We start from the raw sequence: 22,732 nt of genomic DNA, 5'->3' as shown, positions 1-22,732 counted from the left end.
TGGCAGTGTCTACCTGTACCTAAACCAGTGTCCCCAACCCATGACTCTCCAGTTCTTCCAAACTTACCAGTCCACCATGCCCTGACGGCCTTCGCTGGTGGGAGTTGTTGTCTTACGGTAACTGGAGAGCCACAAGTTGGAAAACACTAAGTTGTTTTGTCACCAGAGAACAGAGCAGCCTAGATATCACCTCCTCTGGACGCTTCACAACTGTTATATCTGCGCCTCGAGGCTCGGCTCACAGAAGCTCATAAAAAGTTGATAGAATATTTATGATTTGCCAAAATTACTGAGAAATTCTACAGAAATAACCCGAGTTCTGTACAATCTGACCTGAAGAAATGAGATGCCATGTCGTACGGGCAGATCAGCTAGAAATCCAGAGACGGAGAGGATGAGGTACACAACACTTTCACTTCTCTTCAATGGGTTTCATGGTTTCCAGCCAGTATCAGACCTCTGGACCCGTCTGGTTCTATATCTTACATACATTTCACAACAATCATGCTGACTTCCCATACTGGCGTGCTGGACGTCTGCAGATTTACTTCAATGGAAGATGTTGGACCATTGACAATTGTGGAGTTATATATATATATATATATTATAGCAGAATATGGCCCAGGCTACACTGAACTAGGAGGCGCTATTGCATGTCAGTCTATGGGAACAGCAGTGGTGAACAGTGGTACTGCACATGACTGATACAACCATAAGCTGAAGAGCTGTAATAACTCGTCTCATGTAGCGTCTCATACACATAGTGCTGGGAAATCTGCTCTATTACCCATCAGTCACTGTCACCAACAGATCAGCGCATGTAGCAAAAAAGGTCAACCTTACTGCACTGTAATAGCCTGTGCCACCATCTCACGGGGTAACACCTGGTACGGAGCACAATGCTGATAGTCCGGAATCCCTGAGAAGGTTCTTCATCCGTCATCATATTGGTCCTAGGTCTTTACAACATGGAGCTATAGATCAGCAGGGGGTAACTACTGATCAGAAAGGGGCAACTATAGATGAGCAGGGGGGTAACTACAGATCAGAAAGACGCAAATATACTTCAGAAGGGAGGTAACTATAGATAAGCAGGGGGTAACTATAAGTCAGCACAAGGGTAACTATGAGCAGGGGGTACCCATAGGTCAGAAGGGGGGTAAATATGGGTCAGCAGGGGGTATCTATAGGTCAGAAGGGGGTAACTATATGTCAGCAGAGGGGAAGCTATGGGTCAGCAGGGGGGTACCTATACATAAGCAGGGGGTACCTATAGGTCAGCGGGAGGGTAACTATACATAAGCAGGGGGTACCTATAGATTAGAAGGGCTGTAACTTTTATGGTGCCACATAAGAAGACTCTACTATTATATATGGCATACTATAGGCAGGTTCAGGCCCCAGCAACATTTTTTGAGAATTTACTACTCAGAATTTCTGGATTATCAGGACGTACCCCTCAGGATTTCTGGATTATTAGGATGTACCCCTCAGGATTTCTGGATTATCAGGATTTAGCCTTAGTATACAGGGTAGTAGGGTGGGATACTCACGGCCCACTTTCAGGATGGTCTGGTGCCAGAGTTGCCACGAGGACCCTTCAAAACAAGAGTAGAAACCAATGTGCGAGAAATCCACATTATGCAGGAGAAGAGCAGAGCCGTTGAGCTGGGAGTGATCGATGTCGGTTCCATTGACCGTCCAGGTGACGGCCGCCTCCGGATCCATGCTGCCACACTTTATTACTACGTTGGAGCCGATCTTCTCATACTGGATGTGGGGATCTGCGGGAGACACAAGAGATGAGAAGCCTGAAGCCCCCGGCGAGGTCACAGAACACGGCAACGAGTTTCACGGACTCACAGAGGGAAATCACCCGCGGCCAACCCATCATACACACCCGGCAAATACATAACATAGAGGGGAATCACCTGCGGCCGACCCATCATACACACCCGGCAAATACATAACAGAGGGAAATCACCTGCGGCCGACCCATCATACACACCCGGCAAATACATAACATAGAGGGAAATCACCTGCGGCCGACCCATCATACACACCCGGCAAATACATAACAGAGGGAAATCACCTGCGGCCGACCCATCATACACACCCGGCAAATACATAACATAGAGGGAAATCACCTGCGGCCGACCCATCATACACACCCGGCAAATACATAACAGAGGGAAATCACCTGCGGCCGACCCATCATACACACCCGGCAAATACATAACATAGAGGGAAATCACCTGCGGCCGACCCATCATACACACCCGGCAAATACATAACATAGAGGGAAATCACCTGCGGCCGACCCATCATACACACCCGGCAAATACATAACAGAGGGAAATCACCTGCGGCCGACCCATCATACACACCCGGCAAATACATAACATAGAGGGAAATCACCCGCGGCCGACCCATCATACACACCCGGCAAATACATAACAGAGGGAAATCACCTGCGGCCGACCCATCATACACACCCGGCAAATAGGTAATATGAAGGGAAATCACCTACGGCCGACCCATCATACACACGGCAAATACATAACATAGAGGGAATCACCTGCGGCCGACCCATCATACACACCCGGCAAATACATAACATAGAGGGAAATCACCTGCGGCCGACCCATCATACACACCCGGCAAATACATAACATAGAGGGAAATCACCTGCGGCCGACCCATCATACACACCCGGCAAATACATAACAGAGAGGGAAATCACCTGCGGCCGACCCATCATACACACCCGGCAAATACATAACATAGAGGGAAATCACCTGCGGCCGACCCATCATACACACCCAGCAAATACATAACATAGAGGGAAATCACCTGCGGCCGACCCATCATACACACCCGGCAAATACATAACATGGAGGGAAATCACCTGCGGCCGACCCATCATACACACCCGGCAAATACATAACATGGAGGGAAATCACCTGCGGCCGACCCATCATACACACCCGGCAAATACATAACAGAGGGAAATCACCTGCGGCCGACCCATCATACACACCCGGCAAATACATAACAGAGGGAAATCACCTGCGGCCGACCCATCATACACACCCGGCAAATAGGTAATATGAAGGGAAATCACCTACGGCCGACCCATCATACACACGGCAAATACATAACATAGAGGGAAATCACCTGCGGCCGACCCATCATACACACCCGGCAAATACATAACATAGAGGGAAATCACCCGCGGCCGACCCATCATACACACCCGGCAAATACATAACATAGAGGGAAATCACCTGCGGCCGACCCATCATACACACCCGGCAAATACATAACATAGAGGGAAATCACCTGCGGCCGACCCATCATACACACCCGGCAAATACATAACATAGAGGGAAATCACCTGCGGCCGACCCATCATACACACCCGGCAAATACATAACAGAGGGAAATCACCTGCGGCCGACCCATCATACACACCCGGCAAATAGGTAATATGAAGGGAAATCACCTACGGCCGACCCATCATACACACCCGGCAAATACATAACATAGAGGGAATCACCTGCGGCCGACCCATCATACACACCCGGCAAATACATAACATGGAGGGAAATCACCTGCGGCCGACCCATCATACACACCCGGCAAATACATAACATGGAGGGAAATCACCCGCGGCCGACCCATCATACACACCCGGCAAATACATAACATAGAGGGAAATCACCTGCGGCCGACCCATCATACACACCCGGCAAATACATAACATGAAGGGAAATCACCTGCGGCCGACCCATCATACACACCCGGCAAATACATAACATAGAGGGAAATCACCTGCGGCCGACCCATCATACACACCCGGCAAATACATAACATAGAGGGAAATCACCTGCGGCCGACCCATCATACACACCCGGCAAATACATAACATAGAGGGAAATCACCTGCGGCCGACCCATCATACACACCCGGCAAATACATAACAGAGGGAAATCACCTGCGGCCGACCCATCATACACACCCGGCAAATACATAACATAGAGGGAAATCACCTGCGGCCGACCCATCATACACACCCGGCAAATACATAACATGGAGGGAAATCACCTGCGGCCGACCCATCATACACACCCGGCAAATACATAACATAGAGGGAATCACCTGCGGCCGACCCATCATACACACCCGGCAAATACATAACATAGAGGGAATCACCTGCGGCCGACCCATCATACACACCCGGCAAATACATAACATAGAGGGAAATCACCTGCGGCCGACCCATCATACACACCCGGCAAATACATAACATGGAGGGAAATCACCCGCGGCCGACCCATCATACACACCCGGCAAATACATAACATAGAGGGAAATCACCCGCGGCCGACCCATCATACACACCCGGCAAATACATAACATAGAGGGAAATCACCTGCGGCCGACCCATCATACACACCCGGCAAATACATAACATAGAGGGAAATCACCCGCGGCCGACCCATCATACACACCTGGCAAATACATAACATAGAGGGAAATCACCTGCGGCCGACCCATCATACACACCCGGCAAATACATAACAGAGGGAAATCACCTGCGGCCGACCCATCATACACACCCGGCAAATACATAACATAGAGGGAAATCACCTGCGGCCGACCCATCATACACACCCGGCAAATACATAACATAGAGGGAAATCACCTGCGGCCGACCCATCATACACACCCGGCAAATACATAACATAGAGGGAAATCACCTGCGGCCGACCCATCATACACACCCGGCAAATACATAACATAGAGGGAAATCACCTGCGGCCGACCCATCATACACACCCGGCAAGTAGGTAACATGGAGATGAAGAAGTGGACATTATAATGTGGCTGATAGGATGACTGGGGGGGTCCATCAACTCTACACAGTCATACACACTGGTACTACAGGGCAAGGGCCTAACTACAGTGTGGGGACAAAAAGGGGGGGGGGGGGGTTGATGAACAACAGTGTCAGAGCAAAAAGAAAGGCCTAACTACAGGGTGAGGGCAAATAGAGGACGACTAACTACAGTGTGAGGGCAAATAGAGGACGACTAACTACAGTGTGAGGGCAAATAGAGGAGGACTAACTACAGTGTGAGGGCAAATAGAGGACGACTAACTACAGTGTGAGGGCAAATAGAGGACGACTAACTACAGTGTGAGGGCAAATAGAGGACGACTAACTACAGTGTGAGGGCAAATAGAGGAGGACTAACTACAGTGTGAGGGCAAATAGAGGACGACTAACTACAGTGTGAGGGCAAATAGGGGACGACTTACTACAGTGTGAGGGCAAATAGAGGACGACTAACTACAGTGTGAGGGCAAATAGGGGACGACTAACTACAGATGGTAGGCACAAAGAAGAGGTCTACCTTTAGGGCCCTATTCCACCGGACGATTACAGTTCAGATTATCGTTAAATCGTTCGAATCTAAACGATAATCGTTCAGTTGAATTGCAGTTAACGATTACTGACCGAACAAGAAATCATTGATCGCTTTATAAGACTTGGACCTATTTTTATCGTTGCTCATTCGCAAATCGTTCGCATTGAATAAGACTTCGTTCAGTCGTTCGCAATAGATACGAACGCAATAGCGAATAAAGAGCTTAGAAAAAACTATCGCAATTACGATCATAAGTAACGATTATCGTTCCATGGAAATGAGTGAACGTTTTCAGGTCTTTTGCAATAGCGGTCGTTTGAGATTGTTAAAGATTATGCAAACGATAATTGTTCGGTGGAATAGGGCCCTTAGACTGGGGCCTAAATACTTAATGAGGGCAAAATGAAGAGGCCTAACTACATAGTAGGGACCTAACCACAAGCCATTTACAGCATCAGAGTCGTTAATGAGTATTAATGATGTCATCAGAGGCAGCTCCTCCGTACTGATGATGTCATCAGAGGCAGCTCCTCCGTACTGATGATGTCATCAGAGGCAGCTCCTCCGTACTGATGATGTCATCAGAGGCAGCTCCTCCGTACTGATGATGTCATCAGAGGCAGCTCCTCCGTACTGATGATGTCATCAGAAGCAGCTACTCAGTACTGATGATGTCATCAGAAGCAGCTCCTCAGTACTGATGATGTCATCAGAAGCAGCTCCTCAGTACTGATGATGTCATCAGAGGCAGCTCCTCCGTACTGATGATGTCATCAGAAGCAGCTACTCAGTACTGATGATGTCATCAGAAGCAGCTCCTCAGTACTCATGATGTCATCAGAAGCAGCTCCTCAGTACTGATGATGTCATCAGAGGCAGCTCCTCCGTACTGATGATGTCATCAGAAGCAGCTACTCAGTACTGATGATCTCAGCAGCGGCAGCTCCTCCGTACTGATGATGTCATCAAAAGCAGCTCCTCAGTACTGATGATGTCATGAGAAGCAGCTCCTCAGTACTGATGATGTCATCAAAAGCAGCTCCTCAGTACTGATGATGTCATCAGAAGCAGCTCCTCAGTACTGATGATGTCATCCGAGGCAGCTCCTCAGTACTGATGATGTCATCAGAAGCAGCTCCTCAGTACTGATGATGTCATCAGAAGCAGCTCCTCAGTATTGATGATGTCATCAGAAGCAGCTCCTCAGTACTGATGATGTCATCCGAGGCAGCTCCTCAGTACTGATAATGTCATCAGAGGCAGCTCCTCCGTACTGATGATGTCATCAGAAGCAGCTCCTCAGTACTGATGATGTCATCCGAAGCAGCTCCTCAGTACTGATGATGTCATCCGAAGCAGCTCCTCAGTATTGATGATCTCATCAGCGGCAGCTCCTCTGTGTACATTGACTACATTCACACTGACTTAGCCGCCCCCTTTCATGTGGTTTCCCAGTGCAGACCTTGTGGTATAGACTCTTCCTGCACCCCTGACCCTGCTGCCGACCCCTGACCTCTCACTAATCTGTTTTCATTGCTAAAACCCATAAATAATCTACAGAGGGAAAAAGGCAAATCTCCTGGGATACAGCAAAACAAGAGAGTCCCTGCTAAAGTCTACACAGGAGCCGACTGTATCCAATCCCATTGTGTGATACCCTCTGCTGAGCCCCCTGTATCCAATCCCACCATGTGTGATACTCTCTATGAATCTGCTGAGTGCAGCGTGCAACCTAGCGTCCAGAGCAACAATCCTGAAAAATACGGGGGATGGTAACTCAGATCTGACACGAAAAAATCACTTCTCCCGAAATATATTATAATAACTCTGATTATAAAATCCAATAGTCATAAGATAATAAAGATCTGACACAACAAATCATGTACATCATAACCAGTAACAGAAATACTGCTCCAATATACAGGGATATAACTACTATAATACTGCTCCTATATACAGGAATATATACTACTATAATACTGCTCCTATATACAGGAATATAACTACTATAATACTGCCCCTATATACAGGGATATAACTACTATAATACTGCTCCTATATACAGGGATATACTACTATAATACTGCTCCTATATACAGGAATATACTACTATAATACTGCTCCTATATACAGGAATATACTACTATAACACTGCTCCTATATACAGGAATATACTACTATAATACTGCTCCTATATACAGGAATATAACTACTATAATACTGCTCCGTATATACAGGAATATACTACTATAATACTGCTCCTATATACAGGAATATAACTACTATAATACTGCTCCTATATACAGGAATATACTACTATAATACTGCTCCTATATACAGGAATATACTACTATAATACTGCTCCTATATACAGGAATATACTACTATAATACTGCTCCTATATACAGGAATATACTACTATAATACTGCCCCCTATATACAGGAATATAACTACTATAATACCGCTCCTATATACAGGAATATAACTACTATAATACCGCTCCTATATACAGGAATATACTACTATAATACTGCTCCTATATACAGGAATATATACTACTATAATACTGCTCCTATATACAGGAATATACTACTATAATACTGCTCCTATATACAGGGATATACTACTATAATACTGCTCCTATATACAGGGATATAACTACTATAATACTGCTCCTATATACAGGAATATAACTACTATAATACTGCTCCTATATACAGGAATATACTACTATAATACTGCTCCTATATACAGGAATATACTACTATAATACTGCTCCTATATACAGGAATATACTACTATAATACTGCCCCCTATATACAGGAATATAACTACTATAATACCGCTCCTATATACAGGAATATAACTACTATAATACCGCTCCTATATACAGGAATATACTACTATAATACTGCTCCTATATACAGGAATATATACTACTATAATACTGCTCCTATATACAGGAATATACTACTATAATACTGCTCCTATATACAGGGATATACTACTATAATACTGCTCCTATATACAGGGATATAACTACTATAATACTGCTCCTATATACAGGAATATAACTACTATAATACTGCTCCTATATACAGGAATATACTACTATAATACTGCTCCTATATACAGGGATATACTACTATAATACTGCTCCTATATACAGGAATATAACTACTATAATACTGCTCCTATATACAGGAATATACTACTATAATACTGACCCCTATATACAGGAATATAACTACTATAATACTGCTCCTATATACAGGAATATACTACTATAATACTGCTCCTATATACAGGGATATACTACTATAATACTGCTCCTATATACAGGAATATACTACTATAATACTGCTCCTATATACAGGAATATACTACTATAATACTGCTCCTATATACAGGGATATAACTACTATAATACTGCTCCTATATACAGGAATATAACTACCATAATATATAACGGGTGAGAGGAGTTCAGTCGGCACCAGCAGTAAACAACACTATCGTGAGGCTGCAAGCTAGGGAACATGCAGCAAGGTTCAGTGCAGGTCAACCTTTATGATCGGGGTGCAGGAAACAGCCAGGGACAGTAGAATAAACAAATGGAGAGAAAGGAATCCGCACTCACCGGTCTGCAGATAGTAAGGTTTATTGTTCCATACACCAGAGGCAGGAGCTGGGAGGGGGAAGGTGTTACGCAGGTGTGCTCCTTGCAGCACAAGGGCCTGTGGCGTCTAGTTTCAAGATCCACTGGGTTTCACGCTTTAAGAGGAGTTTGAGCCTGTCGGAACCGTCTGTGGTATGGTTAACCCTTTCCAGGCCAAAAAATTGTAGGAGCTTGGTATTAGACTGGTGTACAGTCCTAACGTGCTCAATCAGTCGTGGTACTCCTTTGCCCGTGCGCACAGAGTAAAGGTGTTCTTTGAACCGCGTCCATAGAGGGCGCTTAGTCTTACCAATATAGAATCTGTGGCACGGGCATAGGATAGCATAAATAACGTGGGTAGTACGGCATGTAATTAAATCACGCACAAAACAGTCCTGACCTGCCAAATTAAGGAAGGACGTATTATACATTTGCGAACAGTAGGAGCAAGAGCCGCAACGCTTATTACCTTCTGGTCTACCCTGTTGGAGCCAGTTCAGATTACGTTTAGGTGTACTTCTGTTTAATGAATCGCCTATAGTGGCATTTTTTCTGAAGGTAATGAGGGGTTGTCTATGAGCCACCGCTGCAATATCTGGGTCTTGCTGTAATAGGAACCAGTGTTTTTTGATGATATTGCAGATGGTGTTATTCATCTGAGTATTTTGTAAAATGAATGAAAATCTTTTATCATCAGAAGCATTAAGGGAGTTAGTGTTAGACTTATGCCTAGAGTGATGCAATGAAGCTCGATCTATTGCTGAGGCTCTGGTATAGGCTTTGTCTATGACGGACTGGGGGTAACCCCTACTGAGAAGGCGAGACTTTAATTCATTAGCTTGTCGCTGAAACCCTGTTTCAGTGTCATTTATGCGTTTGATTCGCAACATCTGTCCATAAGGGATGGAGTTGCGTACCTGGGGAGGATGGGAGCTCTCATAGTGGAGTAAGGCATTGGCTGCTGTATGTTTACGAAAAACTGTCGTGTGTAACTGAGTAGATGTGGCTGTGACTAAGACGTCTAAAAATTCTAGACTGTTTCCGCCAAAACTGGAAGTGAAAAACATGTTACAAGTATTAGTATTGTTAAGATAGGAAATAAATGAATCAAATCTATCAGCAGTACTACTCCAAACAATGAAAATGTCATCCACGAACCGTTTATACAGCAGTATGTCCCGACAAAAGGGGTTGACAGGGGCAAAAACAGAATTGACCTCAAGCCAAGCTAAAAAGAGATTTGCGTACGTACAGGAGACCGGCGTACCCATCGCGGTGCCGGTCTCCTGGCGGTACCAATCTCCTTCAAAGGTGAAACAGTTATTTTGGAGCACGAAAAGAAGAGCCTCTTTAATAAACAACTTAAACTCAGAGGATTTTCCCATGCCTGTGAGGATGTGGTGAATGGCCTCCACACCCGCATCATGGGGGATGCGGGTGTAGAGGCTCTCCACATCCACAGAGGCCAGGGAATACGCAGAACACCATTGGAAATCACGAATAGTAAGGAGGAAATCATTAGTATCTTTGAGATACGATGTGAAACATTTGAGGATCGGACGCAATGCCCAGTCCAAATATTGAGATAGACCTTCGGTCACTGAGCCGACCGCCGAGACGATGGGACGGCCCGGCGGGCGGCTCAGCGACTTGTGAATCTTGGGTAACAAGTACCATTTAGGTACTCTGGGGGACTCAGGGATGAGTCGCTCCGCAGTCCTAGAGTCAATGACGCCAGATGTCACATGTTTATGCAACAGAGAACGGAGTTGTTCTTTAATTTTCGGCGTTGGGTCTTTACTCAATCTGGAATAAGTACGGGCGTCCTGCAGCTGGCGATGGGCCTCCTGTACGTAATAGTCCCGTGTCATAACAACTGTGGCACCACCCTTGTCTGCTCTTTTTATGAGCAGATCGGGTCTTGATTTCAGCCCTGTCAGGGCTTTCTGTTCCTTGGTGGTCAAATTGGAGTGAGGTTGTGGGTATAATAGTGCCTTGGCATCTCGCAGCACTGCTTTCTGGAAGAGATCAATAGGGCTGCCTGGTGTCACCTGAGGGGCAAAGGTCGAAGGATTGCCTCCTGTGAACGGCTCATCGGTGGAAACTGCATCGTTCACATCGTGAGTATTATCTTGGGAGTCCATAGTGGCAAGATCTAATATGCACATTTGTTCCTGCGTACTAAAAGTAGTGGGAGGAAAAAATCCTAAAGGGCCGATGGCATAATGGATCTTAGATGGCTTGGCACATGAAGGTGTTTTATTCTGGATGGCGAAAAATTTGTGCAAGTTGATTTTGCGCACAGCCTTGTATAAGTCGCTTTCAAATGACACAAATGAGAATTTTTCGTTAAGGCCAAAATTGAGTCCCTTACTTAAAAGAGATACACATCCCTCCGGGAGCTCAACTTCAGAGATGTTGATCACTGAAGGGGGGTCAGTTAGCGGCGCCATGAGACATGCTTCCGTTTGGTGGGGCCCCTGTTGGGCACGTTTCCACCTCTTCCCACCCCTCCTGGTTTTCTTCCTAAAGGGGGGGCATCGATGTCATTGGGCGCATTGCTGTCAGACATACTGGACTCAGAGTCCGTGGTCCAGAAGTCAGATACTCTACTGGTCTGTTTTGGTCGCCTCCTGGTTTTCAAGTTCCAGTCAAAGATGCGATTTTGGTCGTAATCGGCCTTATCTCTGATGAATTTTTCTCTTTTACGTTCTTTCAGATCAGTTTGAAATGAAATAAGGCGCTTGTCTAGCTTACTGAGAAAAGCCATGGATTGTGATTCCGGTAGGCGTGTGCGGTATTCCATTTTAGCTTTGAGAAGATCTGTGGTCACTTTTTCATACTCTGATTGATTTTTTTTGAGTATGAGTTTCACGAGATTCAAAGCATGTGAATGATGGGCTTCTTGCCACTCTGTAATGAAAGCAGGGTCATCCTGGAATTGAGATGGTGATTTATACGCCCGGAGACCTCTTTGACTGGAACTTGAAAACCAGGAGGCGACCAAAACAGACCAGTAGAGTATCTGACTTCTGGACCACGGACTCTGAGTCCAGTATGTCTGACAGCAATGCGCCCAATGACATCGATGCCCCCCCTTTAGGAAGAAAACCAGGAGGGGTGGGAAGAGGTGGAAACGTGCCCAACAGGGGCCCCACCAAACGGAAGCATGTCTCATGGCGCCGCTAACTGACCCCCCTTCAGTGATCAACATCTCTGAAGTTGAGCTCCCGGAGGGATGTGTATCTCTTTTAAGTAAGGGACTCAATTTTGGCCTTAACGAAAAATTCTCATTTGTGTCATTTGAAAGCGACTTATACAAGGCTGTGCGCAAAATCAACTTGCACAAATTTTTCGCCATCCAGAATAAAACACCTCCATGTGCCAAGCCATCTAAGATCCATTATGCCATCGGCCCTTTAGGATTTTTTCCTCCCACTACTTTTAGTACGCAGGAACAAATGTGCATATTAGATCTTGCCACTATGGACTCCCAAGATAATACTCACGATGTGAACGATGCAGTTTCCACCGATGAGCCGTTCACAGGAGGCAATCCTTCGACCTTTGCCCCTCAGGTGACACCAGGCAGCCCTATTGATCTCTTCCAGAAAGCAGTGCTGCGAGATGCCAAGGCACTATTATACCCACAACCTCACTCCAATTTGACCACCAAGGAACAGAAAGCCCTGACATGGCTGAAATCAAGACCCGATCTGCTCATAAAAAGAGCAGACAAGGGTGGTGCCACAGTTGTTATGACACGGGACTATTACGTACAGGAGGCCCATCGCCAGCTGCAGGACGCCCGTACTTATTCCAGATTGAGTAAAGACCCAACGCCGAAAATTAAAGAACAACTCCGTTCTCTGTTGCATAAACATGTGACATCTGGCGTCATTGACTCTAGGACTGCGGAGCGACTCATCCCTGAGTCCCCCAGAGTACCTAAATGGTACTTGTTACCCAAGATTCACAAGTCGCTGAGCCGCCCGCCGGGCCGTCCCATCGTCTCGGCGGTCGGCTCAGTGACCGAAGGTCTATCTCAATATTTGGACTGGGCATTGCGTCCGATCCTCAAATATTTCACATCGTATCTCAAAGATACTAATGATTTCCTCCTTACTATTCGTGATTTCCAATGGTGTTCTGCGTATTCCCTGGCCTCTGTGGATGTGGAGAGCCTCTACACCCGCATCCCCCATGATGCGGGTGTGGAGGCCATTCACCACATCCTCACAGGCATGGGAAAATCCTCTGAGTTTAAGTTGTTCATTAAAGAGGCTCTTCTTTTCGTGCTCCAAAATAACTGTTTCACCTTTGAAGGAGATTGGTACCGCCAGGAGACCGGCACCGCGATGGGTACGCCGGTCTCCTGTACGTACGCAAATCTCTTTTTAGCTTGGCTTGAGGTCAATTCTGTTTTTGCCCCTGTCAACCCCTTTTGTCGGGACATACTGCTGTATAAACGGTTCGTGGATGACATTTTCATTGTTTGGAGTAGTACTGCTGATAGATTTGATTCATTTATTTCCTATCTTAACAATACTAATACTTGTAACATGTTTTTCACTTCCAGTTTTGGCGGAAACAGTCTAGAATTTTTAGACGTCTTAGTCACAGCCACATCTACTCAGTTACACACGACAGTTTTTCGTAAACATACAGCAGCCAATGCCTTACTCCACTATGAGAGCTCCCATCCTCCCCAGGTACGCAACTCCATCCCTTATGGACAGATGTTGCGAATCAAACGCATAAATGACACTGAAACAGGGTTTCAGCGACAAGCTAATGAATTAAAGTCTCGCCTTCTCAGTAGGGGTTACCCCCAGTCCGTCATAGACAAAGCCTATACCAGAGCCTCAGCAATAGATCGAGCTTCATTGCATCACTCTAGGCATAAGTCTAACACTAACTCCCTTAATGCTTCTGATGATAAAAGATTTTCATTCATTTTACAAAATACTCAGATGAATAACACCATCTGCAATATCATCAAAAAACACTGGTTCCTATTACAGCAAGACCCAGATATTGCAGCGGTGGCTCATAGACAACCCCTCATTACCTTCAGAAAAAATGCCACTATAGGCGATTCATTAAACAGAAGTACACCTAAACGTAATCTGAACTGGCTCCAACAGGGTAGACCAGAAGGTAATAAGCGTTGCGGCTCTTGCTCCTACTGTTCGCAAATGTATAATACGTCCTTCCTTAATTTGGCAGGTCAGGACTGTTTTGTGCGTGATTTAATTACATGCCGTACTACCCACGTTATTTATGCTATCCTATGCCCGTGCCACAGATTCTATATTGGTAAGACTAAGCGCCCTCTATGGACGCGGTTCAAAGAACACCTTTACTCTGTGCGCACGGGCAAAGGAGTACCACGACTGATTGAGCACGTTAGGACTGTACACCAGTCTAATACCAAGCTCCTACAATTTTTTGGCCTGGAAAGGGTTAACCATACCACAGACGGTTCCGACAGGCTCAAACTCCTCTTAAAGCGTGAAACCCAGTGGATCTTGAAACTAGACGCCACAGGCCCTTGTGCTGCAAGGAGCACACCTGCGTAACACCTTCCCCCTCCCAGCTCCTGCCTCTGGTGTATGGAACAATAAACCTTACTATCTGCAGACCGGTGAGTGCGGATTCCTTTCTCTCCATTTGTTTATATAACTACCATAATACTGCTCCTATATACAGGAATATAACTACTATAATACTGCTCCCTATATACAGGGATATAACTACTATAATACTGACCCCTATATACAGGAATATACTACTATAATACTGCTCCTATATACAGGAATATAACTACTATAATACTGCTCCTATATACAGGAATATACTACTATAATACTGCTCCTATATACAGGTATATAACTACTATAATACTGCTCCTATATACAGGAATATAACTACTATAATACTGCCCCCTATATACAGGAATATACTACTATAATACTGCCCCCTATATACAGGAATATACTACTATAATACTGCTCCTATATACAGGGATATATCTACTATAATACTGCCCCTATATACAGGGATATAACTACTATAATACTGCTCCTATATACAGGAATATACTACTATAATACTGCTCCTATATACAGGAATATACTACTATAATACTGCCCCCTATATACAGGAATATAACTACTATAATACTGCTCCTATATACAGGAATATATACTACTATAATACTGCTCCTATATACAGGGATATAACTACTATAATACTGCCCCTATATACAGGGATATAACTACTATAATACTGCCCCCTGTGGTGTCTGTGTGGTTGTATATTAGCAGTACTATTACCTCTGCTTATTAGTATGGTGCAGTGAGCGGGGATAAGAGGCAGCAGATGTAGCCGGTGTCAGGGTGCGCGCTCTTGTATCACAGTCTCAGTAATAATTATTTGTTATGGGGGGGGGGGTCATGTATAATGCGGTCGGAGCGGTGTCGGGCGAATTCATCTCTAATCGGGTTAATGAGATCCATCAGGGGGTCACCAGTGATTTAATGCCTGCAACCCAGCAGAGGGAAAAGTAATAGAATTACAGGATGCCACCTATCTGGCACTGGATAACAGAGCCGCTGGCACCTGCCTGGCATTGGATAACAGAGCCGCTGGCACCTGCCTGGCATTGGATAACAGAGCCGCTGGCACCTGCCTGGCATTGGATAACAGAGCCGCTGGCACCTGCCTGGCATTGGGTAACAAAGACGCTGGCACCTGCCTGGCATTGGATAACAGAGCCGCTGGCACCTGCCTGGCATTGGATAACAGAGCCGCTGGCACCTGCCTGGCATTGGGTAACAAAGACGCTGGCACCTGCCTGGCACTGAGTAACAGAGGCGCTGGCACCGAGTAACAGGGAGACACTGGCACCTGCCTGGCACTGAGTAACAGGGAGACACTGGCACCTGCCTGGCACTGAGTAACAGGGAGACACTGGCACCTGCCTGGCACTGAGTAACAGGGAGACACTGGCACCTGCCTGGCACTGGGTAACAGAGACCTAGCAGGCACTGTATAGCAGAGACACGGGCACCTGCCTGGCACTGGGTAACAGAGATGCGGGCACTTTCCAGTCACTGGGTAACTGAGACAAGGCCACGTGTCTGGCACTGGGTAACAGAGACATGGGCACCTGCCTGGCACTGAGTAACAGGGAGACGCTGGCACCTGCCTGGCACTGGGTAACAGAGACATGGGCACCTGCCTGGCACTGAGTAACAGGGAGACGCTGGCACCTGCCTGGCATTGGGTAACAAAGACGCTGGCACCTGCCTGGCACTGAGTAACAGAGACGCTGGCACCTGCCTGGCACTGGGTAATAGAGATGCGGGCACCTGCCTGGCACTGAGTAACAGGGAGACGGTGGCACCTGCCTGGCACTGAGTAATAGAGATGCGGGCACCTGCCTGGCACTAACAGGGAGACGGTGGCACCTGCCTGGCACTGAGTAATAGAGATGCGGGCTCCTGCCTGGCACTGAGTAACAGGGAGACGGTGGCACCTGCCTGGCACTGAGTAACAGGGAGACGGTGGCACCTGCCTGGCACTGAGTAACAGGGAGACGGTGGCACCTGCCTGGCACTGAGTAATAGAGATGCGGGCACCTGCCTGGCACTAAGTAACAGAGACGCCAGTCAGAAGTGTAACTATGAGGGCTAGAGCTGGGCAGTGGGCACCCAGAGACTGGTGGCATCATCATGTTTGGTGTGTTGGATGATGACATCACAAGCTACCACAGCGCTGCTTCTGATTTGTGAGCCGAGTGTGGGAGCAATGACCTCATATTGTATCAGTGACATCACGTCTCCCCAGTCTGACACGGTGCTCTCTGCTGCCACCTCTGTCCATGTCAGGAACTGTCCAGAGTAGCAGCAAATCCCCATAGAAAACCTCTCCTGCTCTGGACAGTTCCTGACATGGACAGAGGTGGCAGCAGAGAGCACTGTGTCATACTGCAGAGAATACACCACTTCCTGCAGGATATGCAGCAGCTGATAAGTATTACACATTTCTGTCCCTTTCTGTCCCCAGTTGATGGAATTGTTGGGCTGATCGGCCCCTTTAATATTTCTTTTATGTGTAACTTCCTATAAATGCTGGAATCTCTGCGGCCGTCGTGTAGAATGCGGTCGTCCGTGTTTGTGGCGCTGCTCGGCAGGTTACCGGTGAGAGACGCGCACATCTGTTCATCTCTTAATTTAAGTGTCACGCTAATTGTTTTTCTTGTCTGTAAAGCGGCGGCGGCTTCTCCTCCAGGGAGCGGGAAAGGAGATGAGAGGAAGCGGCTCCTCAGAGGAACCAGAGGGAATTCTATTACAGGAGAGATAAGAAGGCAGGAGATAAACACTGCAACGTCCCCGCCGGCACAAGCAACGGCCATCAGCAGCTGAGACCGCCATGCTGGGAGTAGTAGTACAACCAATAGAGAGGCTGCATCTCAGGACTCCGGCCTGGTCTGCCCCATAGTATGGGGGTTATAGGGGACATCCGAGCAGATGGAATCTACCATTTATATTGGTCACAGAACATGGACGGTGAGGGAAGCCCCATGTTATATCCACCTGGGAGCAGCCACCGGCCTCCAAAATGTACCAATGTACCCCCCTATAAACCCCACCCATGAGCATCCGGGGGGGGGGGATGTGCCTCCTATCCATACTCATAGTCACGTATAATAAGATCTCCAGGAGGCCTGGACCTATAGGATGAGGGCCTAACATCTGCAGGGCCCCAGGACAGCAGGACAGAACCGGGTCCAACATCTGCAGGACAGAACCAGGCCCAACACCTCCAGGGCCCCAGGACAGCAGGACAGAACCGGGCCCAACACCTCCAGGGCCCCAGGACAGCAGGGCAGGACCAGGCCCAACACCTCCAGGGCCCCAGGACAGCAGGACAGGACCAGGCCCAACATCTGCAGGACAGAACCAGGCCCAACATCTGCAGGACAGAACCAGGCCCAACACCTCCAGGGCCCCAGGACAGCAGGACAGGACCAGGCCCAACACCTCCAGGGCCCCAGGACAGCAGGACAGGACCGGGCCCAACATCTGCAGGACAGAACCGGGTCCAACATCTGCAGGACAGAACCAGGCCCAACACCTCCAGGGCCCCAGGACAGCAGGACCAGGCCCAACAACCTTCAGGGCCCCAGGACAGCAGGACAGGACCGGGCCCAACATCTGCAGGACAGCAGGACAGGAGCGGGCCCAACATCTGCAGGACAGGACCAGACCCAACATCTGCAGGACAGAACCAGGCCCAACACCTCCAGGGCCCCAGGACAGCAGGACAGGACCGGGCCCAACATCTGCAGGACAGAACCAGGCCCAACATCTGCAGGACAGCAGGACAGGACCAGGCCCAACATCTGCAGGACAGAACCGGGTCCAACATCTGCAGGACAGAACCAGGCCCAACACCTCCAGGGCCCCAGGACAGCAGGACCAGGCCCAACAACCTTCAGGGCCCCAGGACAGCAGGACAGGACCGGGCCCAACATCTGCAGGACAGCAGGACAGGAGCGGGCCCAACATCTGCAGGACAGGACCAGACCCAACATCTGCAGGACAGAACCAGGCCCAACACTTCCAGGGCCCCAGGACAGCAGGACAGGACCAGGCCCAACATCTGAAAGACAGAACCAGGCCCAACACCTCCAGAGCCCCAGGACAGCAGGACAGGACCAGGCCCAACATCTGCAGGACAGCAGGAAAGCAGGACAGGACCAGGCCCAACATCTGCAGGACAGCAGGACCGGACTGGGCCCAACATCTGCAGGACAGGACCAGGCCCAACATCTGCAGGACAGCAGGACAGGACCGGGCCCAACATCTGCAGGACAGGACCAGGCCCAACATCTGCAGGACAGAACCAGGCCCAACACCTCCAGGGCCCCAGGACAGCAGGACAGGACCAGGCCCAACATCTGAAAGACAGAACCAGGCTCAACACCTCCAGAGCCCCAGGACAGCAGGACAGGACCAGGCCCAACATCTGCAGGACAGCAGGACAGGACCGGGCCCAACATCTGCAGGACAGGACCAGGCCCAACACCTCCAGGGCCCTAGGACTGCAGGACAGGACCGGGCCCAACACCTCCAGGGCCCCAGGACAGCAGGACAGGATCAGGCCCAACATCTGCAGGACAGGACCAGGCCCAACATCTGCAGGACAGGACCAGGCCCAACATCTGCAGGACAGGACCAGGCCCAACATCTGCAGGAGAGCAGGACAGGACCAGGCCCAACATCTGCAGGACAGCAGGACAGGACCAGGCCCAACATCTGCAGGACAGCAGGACAGGACCAGGCCCAACATCTGCAGGACAGCAGGACAGGACCAGGCCCAACATCTGCAGGACAGCAGGACAGGACCAGGCCCAACATCTGCAGGACAGCAGGACAGGACCAGGCCCAACATCTGCAGGACAGCAGGACAGGACCAGGTCCAACATCTGCAGGACAGCAGGACAGGACCAGGCCCAACATCTGCAGGACAGCAGGACAGGACCAGGCCCAACATCTGCAGGACAGCAGGACAGGACCAGGCCCAACATCTGCAGGACAGCAGGACAGGACCAGGCCAAGCTGTAGAAGAGGTGATTTCCTGCTAGAACCGTAAACAGTGAATTAAAACCGAGTTGGCTGAAATCTGCCCGGGGGTCACAGACTACTGAAGCTCTAATGCAGAGAGCGCCCTGAGGGGTCTGTGGTAGGAGGCGCTGCCCTCGGCCCTGAGAAGCAACGTGGTGGAAATTATTCACGATCGTCGTAGGAGAAGCTGTGGTCATTGTGTGACCTCTGTGACCTCTTATCAAGAAACCCAACAAGAAAAATTGTCTGCACTGAAGAAAAGTTAGTGACATGTATCATGAGGGGTATAGCCCCCAGCTAGGTCGCTCACACCATTACTGTACTATCAGCCTGCGAGTGAACCAGGTGGATTGTGTGAGGAGTGCAGCCATTATAGATGATGCCTGAGCCATTTTTCCAGTACTTATCAGCTGCTATATGTCCTGCAGGAAGTGGTGTATTCTCTCGTGTGACACAGTGCTCTCTGCTGCCACCTCTGTCCATGTCAGGAACTGTCCAGAGCAGGAGAGGTTTTCTATGGGGATTTGCTGCTGCTCTGGACAGTTCCTGACATGGCAGCTTTCTCCACATATATACATACTCCTGTATGTGTATATGCAAGTGTAGCCAAACTGACTTTCAAAATGTCTGTCCAACTTCGGAAATCTGTAGAGAATTGTCTTTAAGGTCAAATATAAATCAAGACGTCCAACTGGCCCTGGCGTCCCAGAACACTGTGTTATCGCCCTACCAGCCTGGATATTAGTACAGGACGGGGCACAAGGACTCCCCCTCTCAGCGCCCATCAGCTGGGGAAGAAGAAAAAGTGGCATCATAAAGAACGGTCACGTTGTCTGAAGCTTAGAGTTCTGGGCGCCATACAGACCGCCCCTCCAAGTCCAGAGAAGCCTCTGCCCTGTCTAAAGGTAAGAAGGATTGGATGGAAGACGTAACCAAGGAGGGCCGAAGCTAGAGAAGATGGAGGATGGAGAGATGGGGGATCTTTGAGACCCTTAAAGGGATGTAAGGTTTTGGGGGAGATTTATCAAAGGGCCTAAAGTATCCACTGGTGTCAGCTGCCCACAGCGACCAATCACAGCTCAGCTCTCAGCTCTGGTAACATGAGCGGGGAGCTGTGATTGGCTGCTGTATCCACCAGCGGATGTTTTACGCCCTTCTATAATTTTGGGCCTTTGTTATTTTTGTTGTAGTTTTTCGGTCCTCGATAACAAAATATAACGGATTTATGTGAATTCAGATATAAGGGGTCACTCCGCAACCGACAGCGGGCTATTTGGCTGATATTCAGGAGGTCCGAGTATACAATAAACACCTCCCATTACGGCTTTGTGAACGGCCACTTTTCACTTTTATTCTACCATAGCTTATATCTCCACAGGCGTCAATGAGGAAAACTTCTCTCTCTATATATATCTCACATTGATGACCCGGAATCTACACCGCTCTTCGTAAAGTGTCCATAAATCCCTGCGCCTATCGCCTGGACTCTTCAGAGTGTCTTTCTCCCTTGTAAAATACAGCTCGGGCCGTGTAAATCCTCTTACATTCAGCTTGACGGCCGAGCGTTGCCGCTGTCCTGGCGGTGGAGCTGCGCACATGACCGCTTCTTAATAAACTCTTCAGTTTACGATATCAATAAAGTACAGGAAACCTCTGCGACTCTGTGGTGTGGAGACGTGGTCCTGCACATCCATGTGTATAGAGGCCTCCCAACTCAGAGGAGGGTCGGCCATGTTGGTTTTCAATTGCCTGAAACTTTTTGTTTTCAGGTAGAGACAGAAACTGGTTGATCGCGCAATGATCAATTTTTTGGGGAATTTTTCTCGGGACGTACCCAGACAACTCTCCTGCATAACCCTCGAAGCCTCACACTACTGTCTTGTTGGCCCTCAAAGCCAGTTGCTGACTATATGAGAACACTTCTAAAGGTGGCAATCTGGTGAACCCGAGGGAAAGTCCAGATCCTTGTACAAGGGTGAAATCCAGGAGTAAGACAACACCCTCAGAAGTGACCAAAACCAAACAGGCTAGTTGGCGCAGTAGGTCCACGCCTGCTGGTTGTTACAATATTACAGTTGTCCACAACAGTCAAAAAATCTCTTGGCAAAAACTTTCAGACTCAGATGACGTCTTTCAAGATAATCCAAGGTCGTGTGTCTTCAGTCGACCATGCACAGTTGTTCAGGACTGGATCCCTGAAGTTCAAAATGCCTGATCGTTTCTGCCCCAATGTTGTGTCAGAGCCACAAAAAACATCAGATGGTCATCCAGTCACGTCTGACACATAAGTATTAGAGCCTTACATGGTTGTTAGAGTCCACTCACTGAACAATAACTTTGGTTGAAATCATCCATTTTCATCAACGTTAGCGTAATGTGTATGGAAGACTTAAAGATAAGAGGTGCACTGAGTGGTGCAACAGGGAGGAGAACCTATAAAATAAGACCCTCAAGAAACCAGATAATTGTCCAGATTCAATGGTCCACCATGTGACCTTAGCCAGAATCGTCCAATAATCTGGAATTCCTGGGATATAATCATAGACGTGACTGTATTAGTTCTTATCTATCGGGTCTTGACCCATCTCCAACACTTTTGCTAATAAATGACGGTTCCTATAGTGAAAACGCATTTACAAAGAGTCCATTTGCAGTCACGGCAGGAAATATCAAAGCTCTTATTATATTCTGATTCTCAGCACCAGTCTCGGACCCCGGGAGACATCTTTTTCTCATTTGCAAGTGGCCCCGTTAACGTGCTGGAGCAAGGCCGTCTCCCGTCGCCCTGTCAGATGCCGTATGATTACATCCAGCTCTACATAATTCATCTGCCTGAATGTGACAGCTCCAATCTCTGCATCATCCCGCAGAACAACACCCCGGCCATCGCCAATGTCAGGACGTTCAACAAGATGTGAGATTACACTGGTACGAGAGACCGGAGCGACAAGATCTGAGCTTAGATTATAGAAACAAAAAAAAGGAGATTTCTTTACAATGAAAA

At 48.0% G+C, this 22,732-nt stretch overlaps 1 protein-coding gene across 2 annotated transcripts in view; it reads right to left on the bottom strand.

Annotated features, from left to right (window-relative positions):
- Window positions 1–22,732, bottom strand: part of CNTFR (ciliary neurotrophic factor receptor) — a 391,711-nt gene that overhangs the window by 97,624 nt on the left and 271,355 nt on the right. For both annotated transcript variants that reach the window (XM_069964886.1, XM_069964885.1), the window contains exon 7: window positions 1,554–1,784. In XM_069964886.1, coding sequence (XP_069820987.1) covers window positions 1,554–1,784 — 231 coding nt within the window. The remainder of the gene's footprint in view (window positions 1–1,553; window positions 1,785–22,732) is intronic.

The sequence above is a fragment of the Dendropsophus ebraccatus genome, chromosome 3 (genome assembly GCF_027789765.1).
Source record: "Dendropsophus ebraccatus isolate aDenEbr1 chromosome 3, aDenEbr1.pat, whole genome shotgun sequence".
NCBI lineage: Eukaryota > Metazoa > Chordata > Amphibia > Anura > Hylidae > Dendropsophus > Dendropsophus ebraccatus.
Note: the sequence above shows the minus strand (reverse complement) of the source record. Positions and strands in the feature narration are given on the sequence as shown.